The sequence below is a fragment of the Macrobrachium nipponense genome, chromosome 27 (genome assembly GCF_015104395.2).
Source record: "Macrobrachium nipponense isolate FS-2020 chromosome 27, ASM1510439v2, whole genome shotgun sequence".
Taxonomy (NCBI): domain Eukaryota; kingdom Metazoa; phylum Arthropoda; class Malacostraca; order Decapoda; family Palaemonidae; genus Macrobrachium; species Macrobrachium nipponense.
The window spans coordinates 43,099,958-43,110,671 of NC_087216.1; the positions used below are offsets into that span (position 1 = coordinate 43,099,958).

General features: G+C 37.4%; 1 protein-coding gene across 2 annotated transcripts in view; it reads right to left on the bottom strand.

The window, feature by feature from the left end:
* LOC135201056 (partitioning defective 6 homolog gamma-like) overlaps positions 1 to 2,199 on the bottom strand; it is a 116,456-nt gene extending 114,257 nt beyond the window's left edge. For both annotated transcript variants that reach the window (XM_064229915.1, XM_064229914.1), the window contains exon 1: positions 1,969 to 2,199. In XM_064229915.1, the coding sequence (XP_064085985.1) occupies positions 1,969 to 2,031 (63 nt within the window). In that variant the 5' untranslated portion in view covers positions 2,032 to 2,199. The remainder of the gene's footprint in view (positions 1 to 1,968) is intronic.
* Between the last annotated feature and the right edge of the window lie 8,515 nt (positions 2,200 to 10,714).

A 10,714-nucleotide genomic window follows, 5' to 3' on the forward strand; every position in this document is an offset into this window, starting at 1 on the left:
TGGGTTTTTAAAAAAAAACCAAAATGGTGTTTATTTTTTGAAATTTTTCTGTTTATTTGAATCAGTCGGTTTGACCTAGGTACTTGAACTAGATGTGAATAACTGATTTTTTTTTTCATATATACCTGTGCTAACATTTGTAGTTAACACCAAATGGTGTTTATTTTTGAAAATTTTTCTTTTATTTGAATGTCTTTTTTACCTATTTCAACTTGAAATGAATAATTGCTCTCTCTCTCTGAAGCTATGATTAACATGATTGTTTCTTTGTATATAACTAACCCCCCCTTTTTTCAAAAAAGATATAAAATTTACAAATTTATTTCAACCTTATTATCTGAGGTTTACCAATTGTATGAATATGTTCAGTTACATCAAATGTTATATTATGGCACGGTAACACAAATATACTGTAAGATAGTTACAATTCAGAATATTTCAGTAGGCTAAACAAGTAAACATTAACATTGCTTATTTTATTTGAAAATCCAAGTAACTGATAAAAACACCAAAAGTTGCCAAAAATATATATTACCTAAAATAATAGTTATAAAGGAAACATGAAGACCAAAAAAATATATAAACAAATAAAAAAAAACATAAAAACCAAAAAAAAAACATTATTTTTTTTTAGTGACTGGTTTAAACCATTTGGTTTAAACCACCAACCCTGACTGCAATCTTGAGTAAGATCAATAAATGTTACATATATACGCTAAAACTGTTCAAATCAGTGCTGGGAAAGATGGTGGAATGTCCATGGTTAGACCGGCCAGCCTCACGATTGCCACCATATTGGATTTCAAAACTGCCTTGAAAACATATTTTACGAAGAGCGTCACATGCTTATTTTAGTTCGTATGGGGCTTTCATATATCACATTATGTTGACAAAACTTCAATCTTTTGAATGGTACGCTTAAAGTTGTAATTGTATTCTTGTTTCACCAATTAAATATCGAGTGAATAAGACCTGGCCAGCGTGATGATGGATCGTCCGTGATTGTTTACCCTATCAAATAACTTTTTCTGGAAGGTGGGTCAACGAGCGGGCAAGACTGGCCTAGGTAGTCTACTCAGTTGTTTCCTCTAACCCTGCTTTCCCATCGGCCCCCCTTACCGTAGGATAGAATTCTGAGGCAATATCTCCCCGTGGTCTACCCCACCCAAAAAACCCACATTCCCAACGGGTCCCCCATACCATAGGATAGAGTTCAATGGTAAACTACAGGTCAACTACAATCGGCCGCCAAAAACAAACAGAAAATGGTTAATAAGCAATAGAATTACGGTTAATCCAGCCAAACCCCATGCACACAGTTATGAAGAACTGCCTAAACATAAAAAGGTTGGGTTTTTGTATTGACACAACCCCAGCCTACTACTAGGCTAAGTAGCCTACTACAGGCATGGACGTCAATGGCACTGTCAGGAAAACAGAAAGACTAAAGGGAAGTTCAGACTGGTTAACTCGTCATGCCTCACCCCACTATTGGGTAGTCTAGACCGTAGTAGCTGGTCTTTTGCCAATGCTTGACCTAGGCTAGGTAAGTGCCAAGGCTACGCATGGCTTAGGCTATGTACCTAACTTTCTGCACTTTAAGCTTTGCCTGCTGCTGATCGAGCAGGCCTGCAGCAGCAGTAGCCTAGGTATCTGTACCTGTCGTACCTGGACCTGCCCACCCAAACCAAAATGCCTTCACACTAGGATAGGTAGGTAGGTACTAGGTAGGAGGTATGCTAGGTATGCAAGATGAGAACAGCCTTGGACTCGGTTAGTTTTGGTGTAATAGAATTATACAAATAGGTACAGTTAAGGTAAGCGCCATAATGCCATTCGAGGTTCTGAATAGGAAAAAACTGGAAATGAATCTCGTCTTGGCAAGACACTAGTATACACCCACAGCAATTTCCCGCAGGCATGAGTCACCTGTGAATAAAAGAAAGTCTTTTATCAGTCTCCACCCACCTTACTCTTGACTTCTATCAAGGAACTTTGCGCTCTCCTCTCACTTTTGACGCTTTTTGACATTTTCAGGGGTCCTCTTGCGTCCTTTAGATATTGCGATCACTACCATCGGTAAATATTTTTATCTATGCCACAAAATTAAAGCCTAATTTCATTGTCAAAATATTCAATTCACTAGCTTTGTCGACGTTTGTTTTGGGTTTGACAACATTGCGTTCGACTCAACACACTGATGACGTCACAGGCACCTGTTATTGAACCTTGGTCCCAAAATGTTTTTTACAATTTTTGTAATTTTGAAATATATTTTTGAAAATTTAATACGAAAATTGTTCATAGATTAAAATTCTGATTATATTTAGCTTTGATTTGTGCATAATTAGTGTGTAACTGATGAAATCAAGCAAGAAACCTTTTACAACGAGATCAACATGTAATAAGCGGACTCTTTAAACTGAAAGAAGTGTGCGCATGGCAATGTGTGTTCATATTTTCCTTTTTCCACGTGCCTTTTTGCACATCTAATGCACCCTCTGTGCTCCTGGTGCGCAAACCACGAAATTTCTCTCGTTTGATTAGATTATGCTTTCAAAGGTTTTCCTGATTTTTGTTGTTTGTCTATTCAGCAAGTATATTTGAACATTTTGAATTACCTATTTTATTTTTATTTTCGGACAAGGCAGTTTTAGATCTGCGATAGGATTTCCTACTCAAATTATCCTATAATACAGAACCGATCAAATGCCCAAATATACAAGGAGAACTTGTCTGTGATTCTTTATTTGACAAGGGTAATGAAAAGCATTTATTAGGTAGTCCGAAAAAGTTTCCTTACCACCCATTTCGCTAGGAGTGTCATAATAGCATTATAACAATATATTTTTTGTAGGATAAGTTATAAATAAATCATAAATAAAGATGAATAAGGGCGAAGACATGGTGAAGAGAAAACATGCTTGCTGAAAGCTATCTCGTTTCCAGCAAAACAAAACTATTGTTTTTCTTTTACTTTGTGATCAGTTGTGTTGTTTGGAACACTCCGTCGTTAGAAAATACAAATGTACAGTCACTCAAAAATGTTTTACAACATACCTCAAAACTTTTTCGACAACAGCTGACATCTGGCTCTATTTGGCAAATCCATTATTCGCACGTGAAACAATTTCTAGAAAGCTCGTATAAATGACAGATAGGGTTTATAAAGAAAAATATTTACCTGGAAAACAACACACCTGGAGAGTTAGCAGACCTACCTAAAACAGGGGTATAATTTAAGAAGTTTACAAATGATTAAGCCCAACTGCTTGGGAGCATGGACAAGACAATTAAGAGATTATACAGGACGGTGACTGACCACAAAAATGATATAAAAATACAATTTAATAAATCTCATTTTGCTAAATGATAAATTTTTTCCTCACAAAGTGAACACTTGCAAGACATTAAACATACAGATACAAAGAATATATCTTTAAGGTAACTAATTTATAATTAAGTCAGTGATTTTATCTTTGAGGTCATTCTTAAACATTTTGCTTAAACAAGGGTCCAAATAATACAAGCCAGAGCTAAGGTTAAAATTACAATTGTAAGTAAGTTGTATAATTTCGAATTCTAAAAGATGTCGTGAAAAGGCATCTTTTGATCTAGCGATTACTGAAATGACATTCCAATTTATCCTGTGACTGTTTTGACTTAAATGAATGAATGCTGCATTGGATGTTTGCTTAGTTTTGACAGAATACTCATGCTGTTTTTTTTACTTCTAAATCCTTGCCAGATTGGCATTCTAAACATGGAATTTTATATATTAGGTTGTTGCTTTCCTTAGGGCCATTTTTATTAGCATTCTTTTTAGTGTGTTATTATAGGAGAAAAGAATGTTGACCTAAAAAGATTTTAACAGTGATTTTATGATTTCAAAACTGCTAAAATAATGCAAGGAAAGAATGTTCTTAGAGATTCTTTCGCCATGTATAAAACTTTTTGTGGGCTTTATTATGGCAAATATCTAGTATGTGTGAAGGATAACACAAATCTGTCCCTATTTTACTTATGTATTCAATTTGTTTATCCAAATATTGGGTTCTCACAATGCCTAATGCTCGTGAAAACATACTATAAAAAATTGATATTATGATATGAATCAAAATGGGCATAAATCAAGTTGTTGGTTGGTTTCCTATAAATACTGAATTTGCATTGAAATGGTTCTCTAAGTATTAAAACATCTGAGGAAGGGAGGCAATTTTCTTTTTCCAATTCTAATAAACTTAATTGATGGTACCTGGTTATTCAAATTAAAGAGTAAATCATTTACATCAATACCATCTAAAATATCGTCAACATATCTATACCACTTTAAAGGAATATAAGCGCAACTGTAGGTCAACAAAGGGAAAAGCAGCTAGATAAATGAAATGAGTGGGACCTTCTACACATGGCACTTGAGGTGAGCAAGGGGTTGGTAACCCCCTGCTCACCTCAAGTGCCATGTGTAGAAGGTCCCACTCATTTCATTTATCTTTTACTCTTATATCATTTCCTTTGCTTTTTCCCATTACATTGAGCTAGACCCCAATTTTGCCGGTAACCGCTTATTAGTGTGAAGAATAATTTACCAGAACATAGCTTGATGTTACTCCTTAAGCCTTCAGCATTCCCTTGTAATAATTAGACTGTGTTTTGGCTTAACCAGTGATCATGTTCCTTTCTCCATACTACAGGACAGAAAGGGTGTGTGAAACGCTGTAGAATATCTGTATCTACTGTGCCCCTACATCAATCTATCAAGATGTTCCTGAGTGTAATTTCGTCGTACTTACTCCATATTTGAGAGGCCCTAGTTATCCTGTCATTTGTATAATATAACTTGGAAGTACCCTGAGCCCAGCATGCATGGCTCCATGTAACTTAGTCTTCTGATTTATGTAAATACACTCAATTAACTTACACCTGAATTTCTCTCCTGAGTCCTTCCATTTACTTGAATCATAATTCTCCTGCAATTATTTATTGCACGACTTGTTGGTTCGTAGTTAGATATGTTAACTTCCAAGGTAAGAACTTGCAATCAAACCAATGCTTGTAATACACACACACACACACACACACACACACACACACACACACATATATATATATATATATATATATATATATATATATATATATACAGATATATATAATACTATATATATATATATATATATATATATAGATATATGAATGTATTTATATGTGTATATGTATATATATATAGAGGCTCAGTTAAATAAATATATAGGAGCTTCAGAAGGTGTCCATGATACAACGATTAAAAGGAATCAAGTTTATTTCCAACGAAACGTTTCGCACATAAAACTTCTGTGCATCATCAGTCTGTAAAAGAGCAAAGAGACACATAAATAACATTCAATGATAAAAAAGGAACTCACAAATATTAAAATAGTCTTAAAAATTAAAAATCAAAGTAAAAACAAACAAAGGTAAAGAGAGAGAGAACAACAAAAGCACCAACCGTCCATAATGTAGAGAGAAGATGGAATGACTAAAAAACCAGTTGACGAAGACGACGTCAACTATGCTAAATATAGAGTTGCTGAGGAGGTATTGCTATTGAGTGAAGGAACAAGTTTCTTAATGTATAACGACTCGAGGGTAGTTAGATGGTCAGGATTTTTGACATAATCTAATATTTTGAATTGTTCTTTTTTTATTTCAATTTTGCAATTAGAAGCGTGGTTCCTGATATTGGAAAATTCAGGCTGTTTTATTTTCTGACCAGTACGGAAGCTGAAACCCAGATGGCTACAATATCTGACCCTCAGCAGCCTCCGAGTCGATCCAACGTAAGAGCCCGGACATCCAGGGCAAATAAATTTATATATGACGTTGGATCTCATGAAGGGCTGAAGGCGGTCTTTAAAGTTAAAGAAGGAGCCAATTGTACATGGATTATTTGTTATAAGTTTGACTCTGAGACAAGGAATCTCTTGTTCAATAATTCGTGCGAGATTGGACGAGAATTTGAAGTCAGGCATATATGGGATAGTTGCATAAAACAGTTTCTTAGGAACATCAAAATTAGGCAATGGTGGATGAAAGAATTTGGCAAGTTTTTGATTGATCATTCTTAGAACTATTTCTTGTGGGAATGAATTGGACTTGAAAAAGCTTAATGAAAACGTGATCTCATCATGAAAAATCTTCCAAAAAGATGAATATTTCAGGGCTCTATTGACTAATGTGTGAATGGTATTAAGTTTAAAAGATCGTTGACATGAGCTATAAAAATTATTAGTTAAAGTCATCCCAGACCTATTGGATTACTTCAGGGAATACAATCCCTCATAGGGTACAAATAAATCCTCTCATACAGTGAATAATTTCGGGGAACATTTTCCCTTTCTGATACTTTAGAATATTGGAGGACTTCAGAGAGTATAGTGTACTAATGAATGGCCTCATATTTTGAGATATTCGTAGGGTACTAAACCATACCCTCATATACTGGACTATTTTGTGCTAATTAATAGTTGTGAGCAACATAGTGAAAGCTGCCAAATTTTCTTTTGATTAATCATGTTGTTTAACTTAGAGAAATTTCTAGGTGACCCTCGGGAGCACCTCTTGTCACTGCAGAATGCAAATAAAGCAGACCTACAGAAGTTAGCTGAACATGCTGCTAGTCCCATATCCCCTTGCATGGTGAAAGCAGAGCTGTTGGGTAGGATCTTGAATTTCTTGGTGGACAAATCTTCAATTTCACAAGAAGCTTCTCCCTAATGTCAGCTTACTTTAGGAAGAGGTGTGGGTGTGGCTGTTGAGGATCCAGAACTCATTAAACTGAAGTTACAGCTGGAATTACAGTGAGAGAAAACGGCTGCTGCTCTAGCATTGCAAGATGCTGAAAACGGTAAAGTAGCTGCTGAAAATGCTACAGTAGTCACAGGAAATGCCAATTGCAAATTTAGCTTTATTTCAGAGAGATGAATACGAACAAAGGGAAAGCCGGCTGTTAGCACTGCAATGATAAGAAAACATGGAAATGGAATGGCAACTGGCTACCAGTAGGTTGGAAGAGAGAGGCAGAGAAAAGGAGATTGCAGTCTTTTTCCATCACTAAGGCTCGTAAACTTTTACCTATTTTTAATGAAAGAGATCCTGATATTTTTTCAGTACTTTTGAGGACACAGAAACAGCATTGCAGTGGCCAGAGAATCAATATGTTCTACTCATCAGGAGTGCTTTGAAAGGTAAGTTTCGTTAAAAAATGTGTGCACCATTTTGTCTCGACTTAAATCTGTCACGTTCCAAATACGAAATGATGAAGAAGAAAGCTGTAACGTATTTGTGTGTGTTTAAGTCTATTGTTCGACAGAGTTGCGGGAACTTCTTCCATGTTTTGTTTTGTTATATAATTTTTATTGAAACTGCCACATTAATGGTTGAATGGATGGAACCTGAGTTCGAAAAATGCCTAACTGGTTCCCCAGGCAACGTCCCTGGGTGAGAAGCGCGTTCTTCACTTCCCCTTCTTCGAACTAACGAGGTAAGATCAATCTGTTAAGCTCTCGTGTTGGCAGTCAGATCATTGTGTACCATGCATTGTGATTTATGCAAACCAGTAAAAACCCAGTTGCAAGGGTATATTTTGCAACATTTGGTCCTTCGAACCAGATGACCTAAGACATCAGTTTCCAATCATATAATGGTGAACACGGTCTTTAGTCTTGCTAGATTGGACACCAAGCCTGAGGCAATTACAATGTTCTGATCCAACTTAAACCAATGCCCATCTCATCCCTTGTATTGATTTGCAACCTGTAACAAAATAACACAACATAAGTGAACCCTATGGGCAAAATGTAAGTTTGATTGAATGGTGATTTCAGTGATTTTGTAGGAACTTCACATAGCTTTTGCATCTTGCTACAAACACCCACATGCTTCAGAAATCATCCTTTGTTCTTTTTTCCATTCGTATGCTAGCAAGCTTAACAAAATTTACCGAAGACAGGATGGGTCAATCCCAGGTCTTGAATGAATTGATTGTTTGGAATCATAGATACAATCTTGCAGTAGTCTATTTGGGTAATGATCTGACCATGAACACAGCGAAAGAGGAGCTTTTTATTTCAACCTTGTCATGCAACTGATTTGTGGCGAGCGGATGCGTCAGGCCGGAGGAGAGAACAAGAGGTTGAGTTCATTTCATGTAATGTAAAATTGCCTTCATGTAAATTATATAGTGGCGTCATTTCCTTTGAGTCCCTTAAACTTATTTGCTAAATACACACCCCTCTCATTTCCAATTCAGATTGATTGCAACATTATTTGCTGACGACCCTCCCTCTGTTCAAAATGGTGGCCGCCATCAAAACCCAGATCGACTCACACCTCCTTCTCCTCTCCGACTCCCCTGACACATGCTCAAAGAGATCTATTGGAGTAACACAGTGTTACAGTTTATCAGAACCTATTAGATAGGATGAAAGCTGATGAGCAGCAGTTGCGAACACTGTACCTCACAATCACGACTAAGATAAATTTGTCGGTCAAAGCAACCACACTGTTCATAAAGAGAATCAGTACTCTGGCTAGCGTAATGCAACCAAAAACCTGTCTACCTCGTTTGAAAGAACTCCTGTTGCCTGTATTCAAGGGAGAGAAAAGCGAATTCTCTAATTTCAAGGAGCTGTTTAATATACACGTGCATCACCGTGCGGACTTGGATGATGTAGCTAAGTTCACATATCTTCTTGGATCTCCGGAAGGGGAGCCCCTCAGAGTAGTACAGGCTCTGAGTGTAACTGCAGCCAACTATAGCGTGACCATTAACTTGCTAGAAAAGTACTGTGGCAACCAGCATCAGACACTGGTCGTGCTGCATCGGTGGTTAGCTAACATCTTTGTCTCGAAGTTCAATAATGTCAAAATAAAAAATTTCAGAATAGAACTCACTGTGCTTATCAAACAGATTAAACACCTAAGCGGAGTCACAGTGGATCAAGGAGTGTTAATCTTGATTAATCAGAAGTTGTCACAGGGTCATGTGAGGGAAAAGGTCAATGAGTATTCATGCAAATGTGACTATAACTTAGATGAGCTGTTTGAAGCATTAGCTTTCCTTATAAGATTCTTGGAGGATGAAATGTTGCCGAAGGGGAAAGTACTATCACGACCCTCTCAACCTAAGGTCCTAAAATCTGGCACCTCTTGACCAATGTCATGCCCATTTTGCAATGGTGATCATTCCACCTTCAGTTGCACATCCAAATGCCGCAGCTAAAAAGCACCAACTCGTGTTAGCATGTACATGTTTCAACCGTCTAGCTAAGGGGCACAGCAGAAAGCAGTGTAGCAGCAAACGAACTGCAAATTGTGTGGTGGACATCATCACAGCCTTATCTGTTATAACGACCACCACAAACCTTGGGCAAATTCGTCTTCCACACCAAAATTCCAGTTTCCAACCACCCAGTCATCCATCTCCCCACGTTGTATCTAAACCAGTGAAACACCAAAATCAGAATCATCCAAAAACGAATTGTAGAGTAAATCAGGGGAAACTGTCCAAAGGGGATTGGGAGAAGCCTTGTGTCAATGCAAAAGTTGTCAAGGATAAGCCGTCAGCTGAACTCCCGGCGACCCTACTCCCTACAGTGACAGCCATCTTGTACGTGTGTGACCAGCCATCTCAGGTTTGAATGTTCTTAGACACCGGGAGCCAACACAGTTTCATATCAAGTTGGCTGGCCTGAAAACTCAATTTGCCTGTGATTCAACATGTTTCCCTTAACATCGCACCTTTTGGCTTACAAGTAGTCAAAGGGGAGTTTGATATTGTATCTTGCAAGTTACATGTGGGTCAGAGGGTTGTGAGAGCAAAGCTCATTGTTCACGATGAAGTAAACACACAAATTCACATTGTAGGCTTGATGAATGTAAAGAGTCTCTTGCTAGACAAAGGGTGTAAAATGGCCAATCATTGGTATGGAGAAAATTGATGGTATCAGTTTGTTTGATACTTATGGTGGGGTCACCCATTATGGGAGGGTACCACAGTGGGCCTTACGGGGGTAGATGCAACAACCGTTCGAACACTGTGGGTTTGTAGATTGGTAGAAACAAATGACGATGTTGATGTATGGTTGAGACTGGACACGATTGGTATTACCCCACATGGGCAATTCACTACTTCAGAGAATGAAGTGATGGAACAAGTCAAACAGAGTCATGAAAACAGATCCAGGTTATCACATAAGTTTGCCATTCTGTGGTCAGAACATCTGAACAACAACTACAGAAATGCCATCGCACAACTGAACTCTCTCAAAAGATAGTTTCAAAAAGACCCAGGGTACATAGCCACTTATCAGAATGTCCTTCAAACGTATCTGGAAGCGGGATTTATAGAAGTTCATGATGCACAGATAGAAGGATATTATGTCATGTTTTGGAGTCATGAAACAAAGTTTAATTACTCCTCTTTGCATAGTTTTTAATGTGTCATCCAAAACCAAAGGTGAACTGTCTTTGAATGACTGCTTGTACCCTGGTCCCAATATGATCGAAATGCATTATGATCTATTACTAAAGCTTAGGAAACATCCTCATGCAATAACATCAGATATATCTAAGGCATTCCACCGTGTCTTGCTCGATCCCATTGATACCAAATATGCATGGTTTCTTTGCCTTCAAAGTTGTGGTCTTTGGTATCACTACTAGCCCAAACCTA